The sequence below is a fragment of the Ruditapes philippinarum genome, unplaced genomic scaffold (genome assembly GCF_026571515.1).
Source record: "Ruditapes philippinarum isolate M1 unplaced genomic scaffold, ASM2657151v2 ctg705_1_1_1_1, whole genome shotgun sequence".
Classification (NCBI taxonomy): Eukaryota; Metazoa; Mollusca; class Bivalvia; order Venerida; family Veneridae; genus Ruditapes; species Ruditapes philippinarum.
The window spans coordinates 373477-397152 of NW_026864294.1; the positions used below are offsets into that span (position 1 = coordinate 373477).

Genomic DNA, 23676 nt, shown 5'->3' on the forward strand with positions numbered 1-23676 from the left:
TGTCGAATGAAATTTATTACAAAGGTAATATACACATTGTTTACAATGGATCCAACAATTCATATGTTTCCTTTATAATGCAAAATGATTTTATTTTTAATGCACACAAAGATATCTTATGCATTTGAAAAGGTCGTCTTTATCAACAAAACTTTGAAAACAATCACAGTAAAATGATTAATTTGCCCATATTTTGTAAATAAACGTTCAAACAAAGAAAAACACTCATTTCATTACAAAGGAGAAATGATGACAAGATTTTTTAATATTTATTGAGCTCATACAGTACTGTAACAACTATGGTATTCAGTCGAGATATTTCAAATGTGCTCAAATTATGATTTCACTTGATACAAGTGAATATTTATCAACAATTAATTGGTTTTATATGTGACATAAAATGCATGAAACCTCCAGAGTGCTGAATTATAATATTTTACAAATTAACCTACCAGACATTACATAAATATAATATGCTCTCATCTATAATAAGTCTGTACTCTTTCTGTATATTTTCTTTACAATAATTTTCCATAGAGTTTATATGATTTACTGTGTAATTTCTAAACATTTTTACAAAATATTTTTGTTATTGAAATAATAAGCAAAAACGAGTTATTAAATCAACTTCCGCAAACAATACTTCACACAAAATTGGTTTCAAACAAGCGTTTTCACATAAATAAGTAGCTAAATAGACAAATTAAATTTCACAAAGCATGTTACATCAAACTTTAACCAATATATGATATTAAATAAAGACACTTTAATAATAACCGTCAACCATAGTAATTCACATTTTATTTCAAATCCTTATTCCAAACATTTAAAGATTGATATGAATATCTAACCCTTATTTGTTTCTTTAATCTGAAAATAAAACTTTAGAATAAAGTTAAGCATATTTGTTTTTCAACATTAGCCCATAATCAGCTGGAATCTAACAATGATTTGCTTTTGCCACCTTTATAGTGACCAGGCTTTGTACAGTTGCTAGCTCAATGTTTGTGTGTTCATATTGAAATACCTAAATCTTTGAATGGTTGGTTCTAGATTTAAATCGACACATATTCATTAAACAAATTATAAGGCCAAGTAAGGGCTTATTGTTACTATCTCAATAAACTCAAGTAATAAACACAAATCATAAATAGAAATTTTCGTCGGATCTTAAATTTTTCTTTTCAATGTTTATACAACTGGTTAATGCTCGAATTGTTAGATGTGAAATATATTTCTCACTCATCACAAACACGCACACTTACTAAGTTCAAACATGTTTTAAGGAAAAAAAACTTAATACAGCATTGAATTAAGAATTATTTCATGCATCAGTAGTAATTTCATTTTATTTTCTAACATATTTCAGTCTTAACAGATCATCATTAAGGGCACATGAGTGAAAACAAGAGTGGTTTACGGGAAAACAAATTCCCTGCAGAAAAGGTTTGATGTTAAGATTGGTAAAGCGAAATACAAAGTGAACTTTTTCACAAGGTCTAACATAGATGGTTGAATTACAACATTGGAAAACTAAAAAAACACATGGTTACTGCAAAACGGGAATATTTTACAAATATGTACTCACAATGTGTATAGTCTTAAAATAAGATATCCTATCAATTATTCGACGGAACTTACATGGGAAATTGTGTAAAAGTTAAAAAATTAAGAGGAATATTTCTGCAAACCACATATAGTATTACTATCATGATAAGAAGCTGTTACATAACCCTACTGTAACTAAAGAAATTACAAGGACACTATAACATTTACCTTTGACACATTGTAAGAGTAATTTGTCGATCACTGACAATTATCTTGTTAAGTTTGACTGCCATATCTTAAAGCCTATTGCTTTAGATGAGCGGAAACAATCTTAAGTATTCAATATCAAACATTAAAATCTAAGCGTTACAATTCCAAGAAACCTGGCCTACAGACTATATAGTTATACTATATCAAATTTAACATAACGGAGGGACCCAATACACCATTTTAGTTTAAAACTGTGCTCAATTGCTTCTATTTTGTCTAAACAAAGGAAATTGGAATTGTTAATATCGAAAACAAGCAATATGAAATACATAACATTACATGCAAAATGCATTAGAAATCTTGAATAATCACTGCCACGAAGCAGTACCTATAATCGTTTGAAATTCTCGAAGTTTGAGATACTCGACTTGCTACATGGTTTGCCAGTCTTGGAGTAAGTTTCTGATCTTTCTGTTCTTTATCAGGTGATCGATGGTGTTGTCTCAGTTTAAATCTTTCAGTATAACTATTTGTTTAGTGTTGTGAGCAGTGATGATGAATGACAGAAAACAGAAGCACAGATAAACAGGAACATGGAAACAAAAGAGCAACAGAAATAATTACAGACAGATACGACTACAGACAAAACAATCTTCAAGCAAGTGATCAAGAACTTTAAAACAGTCAATTTCATTTACTGTATATACATGGAACAAGGGTGAACATACTTAACAGACTGAATAAATAACAGATGAGTTAACTGTTCAAATAACCTCAAATGCACTATTAACAAGACTGTAAAATGGCACAACGATGAACTGAAAATAATAATGTTTACTTTTAACAAATAATCCTATGCAATGAAGCTAATTATTTATTATCTTTTCCATGAAATGTGTACAAAATGTAACATAACATAATGTGTTTCTAAACATACCCTAGAAGCCTTGGTGATCTTGACATTTCTTCTACTTCTCTTTGCTGTAGATTAACTGCAGCTCGTTGTCTTGCTTTATTTCCATCAATGTTTCCTTTGGTGGAGTTTATTTCTACGACATACTGTTTTCGTTCGTCATTGGCCTTGTGGTAAGCCTAATGTTAAGTAAAATATATGTATTTTACATTATTTTATTTTACATATCTATTTTAGAATGTCTGCAAGCAAAATGAATATAACGAATCATTCAAGTATTTGTTCCCCTTTTCTTACGTTTTGGTCCTCTTCCTCTGAGCCGTTTTCTTACTATTCCTTATAGTTACACAGTTTATGTTTTGGGTTGACCTAATTTGTTAGCAATTTTTTTCGTTTTATCTCCCTCCAGACCTATTTACATTTTCGAAATTCATTAACAATGCCCTGAATGGGTACTTTAATAGTGATAATGTGTGGATGGCTTTTGTCGAGGGCTGGAGTGTAAGGCCAAAGAATGCTTTGAATGTATAATAACCGTTGATTTGTCAAATGCTTTGTGTAAAAATGTTTCAGTAAAATATTAGTATATTCCTAAACACTCCCTCTTGTTTTTCAACATAATTGGCATTTATCTTGAAAATAAAATTGATAGTTTTATTATTAGGTCAAACATTTAAAAAGCTTTCAAAATACCTTGGATTCTTGGTCTAATCTCCATTCTAAGTCCCGTAACTGGTTATAGAGCAAGTTTTTCTCTTTTTCCATGTTTTTCACCATTGCCGGATTTGCCTTAAAACAAATAGACAGAATTATCTACGTTTTATCAATTTTATCAATATAATGTAAACATCTAAACCAAAGTCATATCAATATTTTTGATGCATGACAAAGATTTAAAAATATATGTACAATTATATTACATTAAAGTGTCCTAGATGGGAAACAATAGTTCAACAGATAAAACTAAATAAAGTGCGAATATGCAAAGAAGCCATAAAAATGTCAGTAAGATCCGTGTATAATAATTTTTTAAAAAAGTCTCTTTAGCTTACATACGCTTCAAATGTGTATGGATATAACTAACTACTTATAAAAATGAGATCATGTTTACTCTAACGTTATCAAAAATTGAAAAGACTACGCCTAGTTAAAAACATCTTTACAATTTCCATTTTTTTTTCTAGATTGTTTGATTGCACGAGCATCAATTTTTTTTTCTAAATTGTTTGATTGCACGAGCATCAATCAACTTGTAATCGTTTTTGTGTTTGCTTTCACATAGCATGTAAAGGGCCTTAGCTAGTTCCATGGTTAAAGCAATTAACGAGTGTAATTAATTCAGCTTGGAGCTTTTCTTTAACATTAGATAATTGGAGAGTAGATTTCCGAAAACTAAACCATAAGATAAATTATCTTCAAGTTAATATCTTGGTCTACAGTTGACACTATTCAAGGCACGATTTTTCAAATAACTACATATGGACAATAAGTTAGTTAGTGGTAAGTTTTTAAGGCCCATTATGTCTCAGAAAATTTCTCAAATGGTGTCCTGTTATAGATTCAAAAAAACTTACTAATTGGCCAATAACCTGAATCGTATTTTGCTTGCAATGAGCAAAGTTAATGTTTTAGTATTTTGAATGGATGTCAAAATACTACTTAATAAACATTCTGTTACATTAATGACAGATAATTTTATGTGCAGCACTTCTTTCCTCAGTTGACGAGCATGTAACTTGTTCTAAAACTATTACTTAAACATTATAACATTTATGTCTGCTCTTTGTAAAACAAAAAGAAAAAATTATTTGCTTTTTAAGCATAATGTCCCTTTAAGGCAGGCATACCAAAACTGTTGATGGCATGAAAGTACTTTCTAGCCTGTTAAGTGGTGAGAGGTATGGTATCTTCCAAAGTACAATATAGATCTTTCATAAGCTAGCTTTTTTATACATTTAAGTATTCAATCATCCTAACCTGTCTGTCACCTACTAATTTCCTATTAGTGCTACCTTTATTTATATGAATGAAGAGCACTTATCACTTAAATTCATTGTGCATTATTTTACATCAACACTAAAATAATATTTGATGCAAGCAATGTTGCAATTTAAATAATGTGATATCTAGTATTAGTTTAAACATATTTATTTGAGCTCGATTGGAAAACAAGTTCTTGCAAATGATTGATTTTGCAACTTATATCAAACACTTTGGGGTCAGCTTCCTGGAACTAACCAGTACTGATGTCATATGAGGAACCATAATTATGGTCCGAGTAGGGCTAGAACCCATGATCCCTGGGTTAGGAGGCATCTTGACCAAAAGGCTACCGCTTCCCTCCCATTTGATCGCTGAATCAATACATAAGTGGTACATTAGTAAAACAAAAGCAGTAAAAACCACATACTGTTATTGAAGAAAACAGTACTAAACAAAATATACAACAGTTGTATAATTGAAATAGCTTCATAATTGTACAAATGGTAATACATAAAGGGAAAATTTGAAGAAAATGGAAAGGTGGGTGTAAGGTGTTTAATTCTTCAAAAAATGCTATCCCTTAAAAAGGAAAAAGGAAAATAAATAGTATGGTATTGGTAGGTCCTGCCTTATATCATTCGGAGAAAAAAAACAACATTTGGGTACAAATGATCAACTGTTCGGTACTTAGATAGCCTTATTTCATGGAAGTATTTATCAACCCTGGTATGTGAATCCCCATGAAGTAATAATTAAGGGATAAACGCAACGATACATTAATAAAACATATCAAATGAAACATTAAACTAACAATTGGAAGGCAGGCAACCTTATTCAATATTTGATAAATAACTTTAAGTTACATGAAGAATGACAAAAAGGCAAACATTTCGAAAACACACACAATTTCTGTTCACACGTCAGAAATAAAGCTTTTTGTGTTAGAATGATGGATTTACAATATCAAAAAAATCATATTATTAAATTCTACAACAGCAAGTAACCTTAGCTTCTATGTCCAAAATTCTCTTAAGATGATGAATATACTGTAATGGTATATACATGTACAAATATAAGATAAGAAAATATAAATGCCATCTTAATCTAAAATAGCTTTATTGTAATGTTATTATTACTTACGATATTATTTTCTGAATTAAAAAGACTAAAGACAATCATAACATTACATAAAACCGGTACCAAACTTATAACAACCATATAAAATACATGATAAAATACCTACAAAAAATCAAATCAACGCAAAGGCTTCATTTTTTTTCCAAGGCAATAGTTTAAATTTATTATAATTTAATTGTTTGATGCGAGGTGAATATGCATATGAACCATTGCTATTGAGATATTCAATGAAACCAAAGGTCCATGTTTATATCACATAAGTCAGGGACATTAGTCTAAAGATATTCTTCTAAATCTTCATACAGTAACTATTTTATTATATGACTAGAAAAATGCATGATAACGCAGACAGATTCTTGGTGTTTTGTGTTCCATTTTAAAGCATATAAATGTTCAGAAAATGCGTAGCAAAACGCCTCTTCATGATTGTAGAATTGTTGGAATTCATTATTAATTGTCTATTACGTTCTTTTTGATTGGTTGGTTAGTACGATAAATCCCATAAAGCCTTAATGAATATCATCTAGAAAATAGGTCAGTTCTACGAAATGTCACATGACGTCTATACAAATCGCAGCAAAGAAAAATGTAAGTCATATAATACATGTAATAGACATGAAATGAAGACTTTACAATAGCTCTGTTTTACAACTACCAGCACATGGTTACTCAGCTGCACTAAGTTCTGCTTAATTAGGCTAGTTTTGAGTGACAGCTATAATAGAATTCAATTATATATACATGCGCATCATCTAATATCGTATAGTAAGAAATTGTTATAATACTTACATCTGAAAGGTCATCAAATGATTTCATGTCTCTTGGAGTCTTCCCTGCTGTAAAACATTGCCAGAACTATATCAGTATGAACACAGTATTAACTAGTTCAGTATTACCTATTCACTTTTTTTTCTTACTGAATTTACAAATAAGTAATAAGAATTTCTGTCATTTTTGTAGTTAAATCTTTGTTTTAAAACTGAAATAATCTCAATGTAAGTAGATCACTTTAAAGAAAATTTTGACCAATAATCTGGTATTTGATTAAACAAAATCCTACTAAGTTATAATAAAGCAATATTGTATATTTTTATATAGGTTATTGGTTTAACAGGGTACTGAAGATACATACATGTTATATTGCCATCACCGGTTTTATTGATATATTAACATTTTAATTATTATTGAGTTCATATAAATACAATTAGAATTAAAAGAACTGAAGGAAAAACTATCTAAAAGCCTTGATTAAGTAAGAAACATAATGCTAGACAATTAGCGAACTGAAAAACTAATTTATCTGGATGTTGAACTGAAATAACAAGCTTTAAATTAGAATAATATACATATAATTTCACACTGGCTGTTCTGACTGCATAGCTATAATCTTAAGCAAACAGCATCATAACTATAATAATATATGGCCATTTGTCGAATTTGTTGTTTAAAAATATGTTTATATTAATTTCCGCACAAAAGCATTGAAATTGTCCACTTTAATCAGTATCTGCAATTGGAAAACAGTAGCCTCCGATCAAAACGTTAGTTTCAGGGATGGTTTATCATTTCTCCTACACATATGTACGCAGTATTGTTAAACCTTTTTATACAAAGAGGTACTGATTATAGAAAAACCGTTGAATTTGTAATTTCATAAATAATATAAATAGAAAATTATGATTCTAGCTCTTGAAATGACATAATATCTATCTGCCGGCCAATAATTCAAACATGTTTTTATATCATATACAGTTGTGTATTTCTAAATACAGTTTAAATAATATTTAAGCAAATTCATTATCTGTACAACAAATATTTTCAAGTATTATTTAGCCAAATAGAAATTATACTACGCTAGCTCATAAATTCACATAGTTTTTAAAGAAATTAGAAACGAATATAAAAGATTGCCAACTATAACAGTTTATTAAAACTGAATCATTCTGATTTAATTGATTATAATACTTAAAAAATGCTTTACTGATAACTCTGATCTTTGAATATAACTTTTTTAAATTTCTTTACATAATCCAAATTAAATAAAAACAAATGGCCATATACATGTTCATGCAACTTATATTCTATTTCGCATATAATTCATAGGTAGGACAGTCTGGTAACTTATTACAATTACGTAAAGTTATTTGAATTTATCTACTGATACGCAAGAAATATTAAATAAAACGCGTTACTAGCTATGCAGGCAAAACAAAATGACAAAGTGTAGACACAAACAGAAAAATATATGTGATAAGAATTGAAAAAAATAATTGAAATAATATCCTCCAGTAACCTACCACTGAAGATAAAAACATGTAATAGTGCAAAATAAAAAGAGAGAAAACATTTTGATGATAATAGGCTTCTTTTATAAATGCTTAGATGCAGTCAGACCTATAATTACTTGTTTACAGTTATTAAGAAGTATTTTAAAAAAGAAATGTTAACACATATCTGTTAAATTGCTTTTTTAGAATGAATACTTTATGGACGATAAAAACTCTTATATGTTATTTAATTTATAAATATAGATTGCCTCATAAGCTAAGAAAATGATAATTCTTTAGAGGGAAAAGTTCTTTTTATAATCGTTTAACTGAATATTCAAATATTAATAAAAAATGATATGATTCGCGCCATGACAAAACCAACATAGTGGGTTTGCGACCAGCATGGATCCGGACCAGCCTGCGCATCGCCATAGTCTGAATTTAACTTTTTTTTACATTTCTTTACATAATCCAAATTAAATAAAAACAAATGGCCATATACATGTACATGCAACTTATATTCTATTTCGCATATAATTCATAGGACAGTCTGGTAACTAATTACAATTACGTAAAGTTATTTGAATTTATCTACTGATACGCAAGAAATATTAAATAAAACGCGTTACTAGCTATGCAGGCAAAACAAAATGACAAAGTGTAGACACAAACAGAAAAATATATGTGATAAGAATTGGAAAAAATAATTGAAATAATATCCTCGAGTAACCTACCACTGAAGATAAAAACATGTAATAGTGCAAAATAAAAAGAGAGAAAACATTTTGATGATAATAGGCTTCTTTTATAAATGCTTAGATGCAGTCAGACCTATAATTACTTGTTTACAGTTATTAAGAAGTATTTTAAAAAAGAAATGTTAACACATATCTGTTAAATTGCTTTTTTAGAATGAATACTTTATGGACGATAAAAACTCTTATATGTTATTTAATTTATAAATATAGATTGCCTCATAAGCTAAGAAAATGATAATTCTTTAGAGAGAAAAGTTCTTTTTATAATCGTTTAACTGAATATTCAAATATTAATAAAAAATGATATGATTCGCGCCATGACAAAACCAACATAGTGGGTTTGCGACCAGCATGGATCCGGACCAGCCTGCGCATCGCCATAGTCTGATCAGGATCCATGCTGTTCGCTATCAGTTTCTCTTCCTGTAATAGGGTTTTAGGCGAACACGAACAGCATGGATCCTGATCAGACTGCGCGGATGCGCAGGATAGTCTGAATCCATGCTTGTCGCAAACGCACTATATTGTCTTGTCATAGTGAAGCTCATTTACATACATGTCACAGAAATAAGACTCTACACTTTGTCACAGTGCTAAGGTAGGCTGGACGTGTTGCTATAGGGAAGTGACCAGCCCAGGTCCCCAAGAAGCACCAGTTACGTCAGAGTGCAGGCATAAAATAACCTAACCTAATAATCAATTAAACTGTTTGTTACGTACTTTTTGAAAAATAAAAACAAACTATATTAGATGATAAATAAATTTAACATCTGGAAGTGATTGACTTTAAAGACGTAGAGCCATTGATTATTGCTCATCATCAAACTTGATACTTTCATGTACATTGTATTACTTTTATTAAACATTTGACTGTGATACATGTAAAAAGAAGTAAACACAAAAAGAGTCACAATTTTGAGTAGTTCTAAGTAATGTTCCTATGCCCTGACGTAGCATTAAGTGAATCTCAGCCTACCTTGCGGGGAAACTGATATATTTATAGTAATTCCAGTAGACTTAGATTTTGGAGTACCCGTCCGTGTGTCTGGGGGACTATTTGCCCTACCTGCTACATAGTTCTTTGCTGCAAACCAGAGTTAAGCAATTATATATAAGATATGTGGGGTAAAAAACAAATGGGCATAATGGGAAATAAAAAAAAAATTTCATTAGCAACTGTACTTTTATCAGCATGAAAGGTAAGATAACTGATAAAACAGCCTCCCGCATAGCTATAAACATTTCAGCTGCAAGATAATAATATTAATATACATGGACAATAAAAACACATTAACAATACAGAATTTTGAATACCGTCAGATAAGGTGACTTAATTACTGTAATTGTGTTCTTTCCATTTTATTCTTTGTAGTATTAATTATCTTTTCTTGTTAATCCCGTACATGTTGTAAGCTTAGTAGATTTATATTTTCAGTTTAAAAGTAATAAGGGGCAAAATAATGTTGATTGCAAAATGTTATATTAAGTTCGAGATGTGTGTAAAGTTTTTCAATTAAGATCATCACATAAAAACTTTAAAACATAATTACAGAACGAAAGTTCCGAGTTCTGGTTGACGTTTAAGTATCTTCTACAAATTATACATAGCTGTGAACATATGAATTGCAAAATCAGTGATGAATGTAAAATAAAGATATGACAAGTTATAAATCCAGGGGCAGTGAAAATAACTCAAAGGGTTAACATAAAGACTTTATACCTTTTTCTTCTATACTAACTGAAATTATTGTATTGTAATGATAAGCATTAAAACAATAAATGTAACCTGCTCCCGGAAAAGAAGCCACCATGTGATGATAACACATAATAAGCTGTTCGAGGATGGCATTATAATAAGCCACATGACATTCAGGGTACAAAGGATGGCATGCAAAAAAGTTAACGAAAACATATTCAGTCATCTCAACACTGCTTTAAGTCAACTATTGTAAAGCATAAAAGACAAGTTGAGACAGTGTTGCGATGTGCTATGCTATATGATCTTATCAAGGTTGTTTTGGGGTTTGCTTGGTAATACATATTGCAATGGTAATATTTAGTTCTTCATGCAACAGGTAATAAAGAAAGCAACAAAACAAGATGGTTTAACAAAATGGCAAGCACATAGGAATTATGTTGTCTGTGAGTAGACAAACTCTGTTTATAATGGGGTAATCATCTGAACAATCTGTTACCCTTTTTCCGGGCAGCAATCCGTTTATCTCGTTTACGATCTATTTCTGCGGTTATCAGGAGATTTGTTAATGTTGCTTATTTATTTATTTATTTCAATTTTAAAGCATTGTTAATAAAAAATGAAGAAAATTTTTACATGCAAAGAATAAAGAAAGCTAAAAATTTACATTGAACAATATAGAAAACGAAATTTCCTTATTGTTGGAATAACAATGTAATTACATAATTATGCTATTTGAGTACTTCATTTATAGTACTTATGTGGTTTTCAATTTAACCATATTAGAGTATTTATAATTTTGTCTGAAATGAAGCGCATGTTGGGATGTTAAATCATACATCACACAGACAATTATAACATCATATTACCAATTGGGGAATGGATTGCAAACAAAAAAGGAAACATTTCTGTTTAAGCTATCTCCAACAATTAAAAGGAAGTGAGATATAATAAAGATTTATTACAAATTAATTTATAATAAACAGTTAAAGACAAGAATTATGATGGTTACAACAGACAAGAATCACGTGCAAAGAGAGTAAAAAGTAACCTTCAATTTTCTTTGACTGATACAGTTGTACCAAATCGGCTGAAAATCGAAAACAATGTTTATATGGCTAACAGGAATCTAGTATAAAACACTTGTTATGTCATAGAAACTGCGGAATGTAATTTGGATAATAACATGTTTTAAAGGGCGATATCATATATTAATATATTCATCAAAACCACGCAACAATAGTTATGCACAAATTTCAATCATTTAGTAGGGTAACGTCAAACAATCTGTTTAAAAAAATAAAATAGCGACTTTCGACATGAACATTTACGAACAATTTGCGCAACGGAAACACTATAAAAATGCATAATTACACACTCTTTCTTACACAAGTACAACATTGTCTTCAAATTCTCGGCGTAGTAGGTACCTAAACATTCATTTGATAATTCACTAACCAAATCGTACTTGACATGGTTTTATTCATTCGAAATACACATGAAGATATGCATTAATGTTTTACCTAATTAATCACAAGTGAAACTCTAATTGCAAAATGTGATATTTACAAAGCATAACTTCCGACTCTGTGGTTTATTAACTATTTTATATTTTTTATATGATTCATAATGCGCTCGATCAAATAATTTTGTATTATTAAGGACAAAAAGAAAATTCCAAGATTTAAACTGGTTGTGCACCTATTTAAATTGATTCTGGGCATAATAATCAGGACTTTTAAAACCCGCAACAATGCAATTAGCTGCCTCAGGATAGCTTTTTACATACGATATAGCATTACGAATGGTGATTTTAGGAGAAAATTGTCTTATCATTACATAGGAATATCAACTATAAATAAAAGGTCTCTGACACAAAGTATTTCTTGCGAACGTCAAATGCTAAATAGAAGCTAAAAACACGGGAATATGAAGTAAAACTGTAACAAATAGTCAATGTGGCCCTTTCCTTTCATTACTCATTACTCATATTACAAGTTGACATAATCTTGTTCAATTGCAGAGAAAAAAGTAATAATGCAGGTTGGTTATCCATGAAAGCGGATTTGATGGATTTACTGCCGATATATGACTGAACAAATTATAGTCATAATCATGGCATGATGACTGGCATGTATAGAATTCCTTTTATCAAAGTCTTGAGTAACATAGTTTATTAATTCAAGATACATATATATTTATAATGGCATACAAGTAGAATATTACTTCTACTTAAAATACTACTAGGCCTCTAGAGCATAAACAAGATTTTGTGACCTAATCTTTAACAATATTTTGTCTTGTCCTAGGAACGTTATTAGTTATTACACATTAATCTTAATTCAATTTTACACACATTCAAATTTTAGTAAGAAATTACGTTTAGAAAGTTTCAGTTTGATTCAATAAAAACAATTGTCATTAGCTTGTAATGAACTGGACTCTTCCGTCCATAATATAAAGGAGTCTACCATATCAATAAAACAAATATCATGTGACATCTTGGACATCAACAACAAATTGTGGATGATTTCAGACCAACAGCAGACCAAACTCAGCAGCTCATAAGAGCTAAAACACAGGCATGACCTTGATAAGACTAATAATGAGAACAACTCAAGTATGATAATTTTTACCATATCAATCCAAATCACAAAGGGCCGGGACTAGAGTCAAAATCGCTGTCATATAGATATATGACATAAAGAAAACAACAGGCAAGAAGTGTCACCTGCTGAGTTAAGGCTATGACAAATGAATAAAAATCAAAGTCAATGCGACAGAAAGTAAAATAAGCGAGACAGTAGCAAGGGGTTTCTTTTCTTTTCATAATAACCCCCGTAAGATGGCTGTACCAGAAATTATATAAATATCTCATATAATATTTGGCTCTATTTGTGGTTTCAGTAAATGGTCAATCATTAATGCAATTGAAATAGCTTATAAGAAATGCTACGACAAAACTGACCATCATGGTGTACTTCTAATAATATTGAGTTTTTGCATGTTTGCAACTGATATACTTACACTTCCAAATAATCAGCATTACAATTTAGCAATTCAAGAATTTAAAGAAATATTGACACAATCTTATGAGCAATGTCAGTTACGTTTCTTTGAAAGAAGTGTTCAAAAGAGCGGTCGAACAATATACAAGTTTTACCATTTCATTTAAGGTCATAACATATTGGAAGGGATGAAACGTTACCATCAGACTCTGATCAAATTCAAAATATATGGACTGTTATGGCCCTTTTCAATAATTATGTTATCAATTATATTTCAAAAACAAGTGAACGTGAGAAGCTAGAGAAAATTTTATATGGTGAAATAATAGGTGGTAAGCATCAACACTTTCTGCAATATCGTAATAATTAAGCAGCTTTACAAATTGCTATATACACACGTATATATGTGGGTGAACACTTATTCAGATAAAGGTTAAAAATTTACAATTAAGGTATATTGATAACGGTATTTTATATATAAAAAATAAGAGTCTTCCAAATATTCATGTGTTAAAATGCACTACAGAAAACGGAAAAAGTAATATTATAATATAAATACTTACCATCTTTCAGGTTACGTTTGGCTTCTTCTATTTTATCTTGCAGCATTATAATCTGTCTCTCTAGCTGCTGATTCATCTCTTCCTGGGTCTCAAACCTTGTCTTCCACTCATTGCCTACATGTACGAAACATGCTTACTCTTATATCTTATATATCTATTACACAGGCAAACTATAGTATATGATAGAATAAGGGAATGTGTTTCTTTATAGACCGTATGAGTCTATACTAGTCTATAATAATTTATTTTTGCAGATCTTTACTTTTGCTTTCTTTTTTATCAAAACCACTTCCGTATTGTCAAAAATTTTAGATTTTCAATTACTTTATGTTTCTTTTATAACTCTTATTAATAACTGAACGATGTAAGCCACATAGAAAAATTACTACTTGTTAAAATTAGGTAAAAATAAGATTCACAATAAGCTTTTCTTGTAATGGGCTTGGCCTCCTTTGAAGGTGAATAGGTGGCATTTAATGTCAAAAATACTGAATGTTAGTGAACGTGAAGTATATAGTCGGACTGTCATAAGGGCACATTGGCTTAATACCTACTTGATAAATTTCTGCCCTTACTTTTAGAGCTTATTTAATATCATCATCAAATTAGCAGACAATAAAGCTACATACATTGTACTTATAAACCATTTTTCCATGTATGTGAAGTTTAAAAATTATATACACGTAAATAAATTTCAACAAAGAAAAGTAAAAAAAAAATAACTATAGAACAGTAAAAGAAAAAAGCTACATAAAAGAAAATTAAAGCAACTTTTGAAAAATAAATTGACAAAACTACCTAAGTATAGAGGTATTAAATAGGCACAGGATAAGGGTTAAAAAGCAAAACAATATTACAGGACTGACAACAAAAGCATAAATGGCACAATTCCATAAACATTGTAATACATTCAATGTATCATGCTATTACCAACCAAACCATGTCTTAATCAATTGTTAATTACCCATTCAATAATCCTTAATTAGTGTGTCAGTTTAACATTTTCGTAAACTTTTTTTGCAACATGTTATGTTATTCTTAATAAGAGCAAAGTCAAAATACTTTAAAATTTCTATAATGTTATCAGAGGGTAAAGGTTATCAGAGGGTATAATGTTTCATATTTTTCTTTTATTTCAGCCAGATGGTATTTTAATGTCAATAAGTCTATTATGTTTTGTGGACATATGATCACACTACAAAATTTGGTTTCATAATTCATGACAAAAGATATTTAATAGAAATTTACTCTGATAATATACTTTATATACTTTAATTAAATGGAAAGTTTTAATTACTTAAATTCTAAATCTGTTATCAACCTGTGTAATGAAATTTAGATGTTGAATTCCACTAAAGCCGGTGCCAGGGAGTGTGAAGCTTGCAATTACCACTACTGTTCATGAACACTGAGCCTGCATCATTTTCAATTTTGCTGTTGTTTGGTATTCTTTGGAATTCTATTTTTACTCTTTTGTACTGCTTTGAGTTCTGTCATATGCACAACAGTTATTTTAATATGTATACATGTATATTATTTTATTGTTTCATTTTGGCACAATAATGTATATAATTATGTTATAGATGAGAAGTGATCATGAAAAGCTAAAGTCTAAAAAATAAAATTTGTGTTCTGTTCTGTACTGTCCACTTGTAACTTATTCAATCAAAATAGATAAAGCAAATGTGTGTAGATTAAGAAAGTCTACATTAAAAATGGTCTACTGTTTAACCTGCTGAATTTCTTAAATAGATTTTTCCAGTTTCATATTTTGGAAATTTCCATTTTCTATATGTACTTGGAGATTTTTGAGATATCATGATGAAAATTAGAATTTAAGTTAGCCATCAGAATGAATAAAACCGGAACAAAATGCACAGGAGTGGAGGCTGGCCTAGCTGTATACTGAAGGCTAATCTCTTTTTGTTTCAGCAGGGTTATGCTAAAATATGTTAAAGAAAGTCTATGTAGCTTATCATGACAATGTCATTGATAATCTGAATATTGTGAGGATAAGAAAAGCTCCTATAAAATACTAAGTGACAAATATTTACTATTTTAAGGTGAATTTTATGTGTTAAATTTTTAGCTATCTTTATTATTTATCAAACAAGCTTTAGATGTGTTCATGCTGTAAGTTACAAAACTAATTTGTTGTTACAATTCTCTATTAAACACTTAAACCTGCTCATTCCCAAATGGATCAAGTATTCAAAATGGCCTTAAAAGCTTTGCTTTTCAACCTTGAAAAAATCTTAGCAAATGGTAACTTTAAAACATATTCCAGTGCGAAATACTGCAATAACATGACGCTTAATAATTTCCTTCAAGGTTTGTTTTGCTCCCCTCTGCACAAATTTAGGTTATATTGTCAAATTTCTATACAAATTCTCTATAAATCCAAACTATAGAAGTTCCTTTCACGGTGGCAAAATCTATTGTCCCCATTGTCAAGGCAGTCTATTACAGCTTAAACGGACACTTTTAGTGAATTTTTCTTATATGAGCATATTATACTGTATAAATATCATACAGACATGGAAAGAAATTCTTCAGTAAAAAATGAAAAAGTTAAAAAAAAATAGATTTTGTAAGCCCTGCCTTTGATATTTATAAAGTTTTGTACTCAAACGGACCATTGATGTTTGAAAGAGATTTTTGTAAGAAATGAAAATGAGCAGCCTTTTATGTAAGATAATGAATTATATTATTACAGATTATGTGTTCCTACTCATCACATATACTTACTCTCTCTTAATATATCATCATTCATTTTGGCAATTCTTACTGGGTCTAAAATTTGAAGCAAAAAAAAAATAGCCTTGACAATATCTTTTTTTGTAGTTGTATTCACAACAGTAGAATTGCATACATATTTTATATATGTCTCTGATTTTTAATCTGAAATATAATTAAATATACTGTACCGTAACAGGTTAATATTCCCTACAGCTTTAGTAGCTATTTAAAGGTAAAGCAATTGCATTAAACATTTCTGCATTTTAGTATGCACTGTGCAAGTTTCAAAGGGTTTGTTTTATATCATGCATCTTTAACACATCTATTTAAAAACATGAAACATGAATCATGATGTAGAAGTACCAATGAATTGACAACATCATGATACATTGTAAAACTTGATTTGATGAATAATATTCAAACATCAATTCATTTCACTATTTGTCAATTATATTATTCAGAGCACTGTCACAGAAATATTATCATTTTGCCTTAGGTCACGTCCAATCAATAGTGAGGGGAATTTTATTCCAAGTCAGCAACCAGGAATATCTTGGACATGTTCTTAAGTTAAAGGTTATGTTATAGCATGATACATTGTAATGATATTATAGCAATGCTTATGGAAGGTAATGAGGAGTCAACAAGGAGTGAGGTAGGTTAGTTAAGGTGAAACTAACAACTCTATGGGTCAAAGGTTATTGCCTACCTGAAAAACACAGAAAGCACATAGTACATTACAATATCTATAACAACATACATTAGATAATATTAGATAAACTATAATCTACCATTTTAGGTTTTCTAATCATATACAAATGTAATATTTTTCTCACTGAAAATGTACATTATTACATATGCACAAAACCAGAATACATGTTAATTTTGAACATGGGCATCACTCTGTTTTAAAATTGATTGAATTTAAAGTCAATTTAGGTTTCATTTAGGAATAGGTAAAGAATCTTATAAAATATATGTTAAATCAAATGAAAACATACTAACTACTCATGCAATTCATGCAAATGTACTGATGAATGTGTTAATTTCTAAAGAAAAGTTACAGTGCCAAAGTTAAGAAATACCTGTTCAAATATTTCAAGAATTAAAACTAGTGAAGATGAAATCTCAAACTTATTGAAATATTTTACAGAGTATTTTATTGAAAGGTGAAATGCAAATGTCCTTTTCTTGATTTTATGATACTAATTTGAATTGTTTCATTGGTTGGGTGTTTAGTCATCTAAATAATTTAAAGGCCATATGGCCATTTTCTAGATATATTAGTGGAAGAACATGACCTCAAAACCATTTTCCAGGAATATGAGTGGAAGAACATAACCACAAAACCATTTTCGAGGAATATGAGTGGAAGAACATGACCTCAAAACCATTTTTGAGGAATATGAGTGGAAGAACATGACCTCAAAACCATTTTCGAGGAATATGAGTGGAAGAACATAACCTCAAAACCATTTTCGAGGAATATGAGTGGAAGAACATGACCTCAAAACCATTTTCTAGATATATGAGTGGAGGAACATGACCACAAAACCATTTTCGAGGAATATGAGTGGAAGAACATGACCTCAAAACCATTTTCTAGATATATGAGTGGAAGAACATAACCACAAAACCATTTTCGAGGAATATGAGTGGAAGAACATAACCACAAAACAATTTTCGAGGAATATGAGTGGAAGAACATGACCTCAAAACCATTTTCTAGATATATGAGTGGAAGAACATGACCACAAAACCATTTTCTAGGAATATGAGTGGAAGAACATAACCACAAAACAATTTTCGAGGAATATGAGTGGGAGAACATGACCTCAAAACCATTTTTGAGGAATATGAGTGGAAGAACATGACCTCAAAACCATTTTTGAGGAATATGAGTGGAAGAACATTACCTCAAGTGTTTTTTTTCTTCAGACACATGCAGGTACCTTAGAAGAACCACTGACCTTTTGTTTATTTATAAGCTAGCTAAGGATAGCTTCCTCACAAATTAGAGTACAAAGTCCCTGGTATGGGTAAGGGGGTTCGAACCCACAGCAATTATGGGCGATTGATTTGAGGCCAGTAATCTTGAAACCCGAGGAGGGCCCTCTATATAAATTTAATATCAAAAAAGGTGCTGTTAGTTAAACATCCACCAAAATTGTTTCTTAACATTGAACAACATTAAAAGAAGAGAAAGGTTACAGTGAAAATATTTTGGAGACATTAATTGACATAATCAACAATTTAATTGTCATGTTAATAGTAAGAAGAGGGACAGCGGTGCAGCTTGTGTATAAATCTACCTCTTGCTGTTAAATCTGGATCTAAGGTGTAAACAAAATTTTATAAATATATAAAACATAATAATATCACTACAAAGAAAGTGACAAATTAACATAACTTAGTAAATTTAAACAGTTATAATATCTATATACACATATAGGCATATTGAAATCTTTTTGGTTCTAGAAATTCAAGTATGATAACAGGAATAATTTAAGCAAACCAAACTCAGGGGTCAATAAAGGAGTTTTCAAGAATTTGAACTAAATACTGGGGTAAAAAAGCTTTCCAAGTCCAACATAACACTTGTGTACTATTAAACAATTACACAAGATAATATTATATTATTAAAGAATAGGGAAAATTTGCAATTTAAATCACCTTAAAAAATACTTTTTTAAGTAACATAAAACTAAATATAGCAGCAATAATATCAAATGTGAAAAAGCAAGCATTAATTTGTTTAGTTTGATGTATATATCAATCATGTATATATCAATCAAAAATACTACCACATCAAATTCAACACACTGAAAATATAATAAGGATGCTACAAAGCAAACAACAGATAGAGAAAAAACAACACAATTTTTCCCTAAATTTTTATCACAAAATACTGGCTTTTTTAAAACCTTTTATATGACAAATATTGAAGATCTCAGTTAACACGGAGACTTATGCCATCCAATATATATATTGCACAATAACTAAACTTTAATTACAATAATGGTTTTTCATAAAATGTATGTTTTAAAAGTGGATGGCATTCTGTGTAAAAAACAAAGGGAAAAATACCTGTAAATTTAAAACCATATATAAACATTGCCACACAAGAAATATCTACATGAATACATAAAAACATAGGTTCTAAGGAAAGCTACATTTGTAATGACTAAAATTTGGAAAAGTTAAAACCTTTTTTCAATTCATATTTTCAGAAAAAAACTCAACTCCTACCACTATGCCAGGTGCCAGGCGGTTAAAAATTGGTAACCATTCATCAAAAACTTCATCTTATCTCAACTCAGCTTCATCTCAATTTTCAAAAGAACATTTATCTAAACTAATCCTAAAGCCTAATCATTAAACTACATCAATGAAGGAAAAAGAAATAACTTTAATCAATTTCATATCATGAAGCACTTACATGTATACAAATATAATTATGACCTTAATAAAACAAATGATATTATTGTAATTTACAGAGAGAAAAAAATATTTGAAAAAAAAATGAAAATACCTTCACTTTCTATGGCTTCATATCTTTTCTCCAATTCTTCAACAGTAATGCGTAGTTCTCTTGCTGACTGGTCTAACATCTCCCTATAAATATAAGTATTTGAGCTGCATCACGACAAAACCAACATAGTGTGCGTTTGCGACCAGATGTATTCAGACCAGCTTGCGCATTCGCGCAGTCTGGTCAAGATCCATGCTGTTCGCTTTCAAACCCTATTACTAGTAGTGAAACTGAAAGCCAACAGCATGGATCCTGATCTGACTGCGCGGATGGGTTTTTTTTTTAATAGTGCAACACCAAGCCTTGATTTTTTTCAAGAAAATCTTTTCACTTAAACTATGTTTGTAAAGGAACCTCAATCTCGAATGAATTTGAATTGTGCCGGAACCTGACTATATATCCCTAAATGATGAAGGGGCTTTTCAATTTATAAAGCATTAATTTTCTTGAAATTGTGAAGTTTTAGCGATATTGACACAATTTGTGAAAGACAATTGAAAACACATATCTTTCTTCATTTTATATGATACAAATAAATTTGAACATTTTACTTTATCATTTTATCTAATTTGATATTTCAACATATAATGTTTAAAGAAAAACTTTTATTTCATCAAGTTGTAGGTAACTTTTTAGGTATTGAAGGTAATACATTGCTAAAAAATATTAGTTATAAATTTTGTTGAAATACAGTGTTTTGTGATATATCGTTAGGTGCCCATATTGGTCTCTATTCCGGAATTACATATCATCCTAACTGTGTATGTCAGAAAGTCTCAAGAAATTTTAAATGTTAAAATAAGAAAACGGTTGGATACATTGTATTTACAACGAGAGCTGTCACAGGAGATAGCGAAGCTCGACTAATTAAATACTGGATTCAGTAAGGAAGACCGAAACTATGAAAGAACTAGAAATGTGTCCATAGGACACGGATGCCCCCACACGCCACTGTTCTGTCAATCTTATGACTCTAGGTCAAATATTTTTTGGACTACATGTGCCACAAGTTGAAAACTAAAAATCAACAAAGGGCCATAATTCTGTTATATTTGGTCGCAGCAAAAATTCCTTCCTTTCCTACCATCTACACATTAAGGTTGTTCATCCCTGGAAGTTTAAGCAAAATCTGCCATCCGGTTTAACAGGAGTTGCGTTCACAAAATTTCTACATAGTATATAATGAAAAAATCAACAAAGGGCCATAATTCTGTTAAATTTGGTTGCAGCAAAAATTCCTTCCTTTACTTCCATCTACACATTAAGGTTGTTCATCCCTGGAAGTTTAAGCAAAATCTGCCATCCGGTTTAAGAGGAGTTGCATTCACAAAATTTCAACATAGTATATAGTGAAAAAATCAACAAAGGGCCATAATTCTGTAAAATCTCGTTGCAGCGAAAATTCCTTCCTTTACTACCATCTACACCTTAAGGTTGTTCATCCCTGTAAGTTTAAGCAAAATCTGCCATCCGGTTTAAGAGGAGTTGCGTTCACAAAATTTCTACATAGTATATAGTGAAAAAATCAACAAAGGGCCATAATTCTGTTAAATTTGGTCGCAGCAAAAAAAAAGATTGTTCATAAATTACATTTTTAACCAACACCCCCATGGTAACACTTATGTTAGTATACAAATTTTAACATCCATATAAATGAAAACTATAATCAGCTCGTGTATGCGCTATGTCACAGAGTTAAAGTTGCTATACGGTCATAGCAAAAATGAGATTTTCTTGTGCAAACACACTTTAACCGTTTTAGCTTCACTGTGTACTAAGCCTGGGGTTCAGAAAAAAGTAATCATCTCATTAAAAAGACTAAATTTGTATGAAAACATCCGTTACAATGCGGAAATATACCGTTAAATCAGGACCGCTACTTATAGTCATGTTTGTTAATTTAATATTGATGTATGGATGATCCGAAGGTGGAGTTTCCCATGCAAATAGAAATTGATTTTCCGATTTTGCCACAATAAGGTTGCAGATTTTATGCTTATAAAACTCATTTTGGTTGTCTGGACACCAAAATAAGATCTGGAGTCAATGTGAAACCAAATTTATTAATGAAATGTCGCTTATAATTTCTGATTTTATGAAATTTATTAAATGTAACTTTAAAAATTCCTTTCATTTTTCCATTTTAAAGCTGTCATTCAGTATTTCATGCACCGTTTCTGTTTTCACTTGGAGCAATCAACGATTATTATTAATCCGAAAAGTTGATATTTGTTCCGTTATCGGAATACACTGCCTTTTATCATTGAGTTACATTGTAAATGGCGGCGCCTAACTAGAACTGGCACTGAAAATTTCATTGATAGGTATAGAAGTCTATATTTTTTTGAATTGTTTTTATTTGATTTTCTTTTTAAGTATACACGTGTAGTCTATAACAGGGAAAGCTAAAGCTGGGCCCGAACTTTGACTTTCCTATATTATAAAATACAAACACAGTGTTGCATTTAGAATTTCATAATTATGGGGGATTGTCCCCCACTCAACTGAAAAATGTGGGGGACTTGAAAAAAATGTGGGGGACATACATTTACCTAACACTATGACTTATCCAAAAGAATTCAGTTATTTTACGCTCAGGCATTTTTGACAGCTATCGTCCGCTCAAAAACGGAAGTAGAAAAATAAAATATTGAGGAATACTACAAAACACACGCGAGATGACCAAGTCGGCTGCTACACGCTTTTTAGTACGTATGTTAGTCATTTAATACCACGAGTGAAAACAAACATGGCTGAAGCTTTCAAGACACGATGAAGATAAACTGAATAAAGTGATAAAATTGTCAGATGCGCGACTTTGCGCGCGTTGACTTCATTAAAATGCGCGATCTGCATAAAATATGCGCAAATCGCGCAATCGCGCGGCCTAGATGCAACACTGCAAACAAATAAAATAGATATAGTACAAATGTATTGTACAATTATCCACAACATGGAGAATGTTTCAAAATTAATAATTAGAAACACACTCAATACATTTTTTTATTATTTTGGCTTATCTGATTAAATGGGGCGAATACTGGTGTGGGCGAATCGATCATGTTTTGTTGATTGCACGCAGTGACAGGTGCGCTCCTAATTGTTAAATGTCTTAAACTTTCATGTAGCTGTAAATTCGTGTTTTTGTATAGGTTTTACATAAAAAAAACATACTTCATCTGCCTTTCTTGTTGAATCTCGGCTCGTAATTTTTCCAGTTCATATTCGTCCACCTCGTCTGCCATTTTCACACAATTTAGGTATCCACGGATTCGTGACGTAAAATGTAAACAAAGCGGTGTTCACAATATTTACACTG

General features: G+C 30.4%; 1 protein-coding gene across 49 annotated transcripts in view; it reads right to left on the reverse strand.

Annotated features, from left to right (window-relative positions):
• LOC132725103 (coiled-coil domain-containing protein 169-like) overlaps positions 1-23676 on the reverse strand; it is a 29076-nt gene extending 5400 nt beyond the window's left edge. For 3 of the 49 annotated variants that reach the window (XM_060710147.1, XM_060710146.1, XM_060710127.1), the window contains exons 1-11: positions 23532-23676; positions 20358-20440; positions 19138-19158; positions 14087-14200; positions 11567-11605; positions 10540-10557; positions 9796-9903; positions 6581-6627; positions 5659-5700; positions 3365-3460; positions 2696-2850 (exon numbers count right to left, since the gene is read on the reverse strand). In XM_060710147.1, coding sequence (XP_060566130.1) covers positions 2696-2850; positions 3365-3460; positions 5659-5700; positions 6581-6627; positions 9796-9903; positions 10540-10557; positions 11567-11605; positions 14087-14200; positions 19138-19158; positions 20358-20440; positions 23532-23602 — 794 coding nt within the window. In that variant the 5' untranslated portion in view covers positions 23603-23676. Of the gene's footprint in view, positions 1-851; positions 871-2146; positions 2285-2695; positions 2851-3364; positions 3461-5658; positions 5701-6580; positions 6628-9795; positions 9904-10539; positions 10558-11014; positions 11060-11566; positions 11606-11903; positions 11946-14086; positions 14201-19137; positions 19159-20357; positions 20441-23531 lie in introns of all 49 variants that reach the window. The other 46 variants (XM_060710132.1, XM_060710116.1, XM_060710141.1 and 43 more) reach the window with 46 other exon arrangements.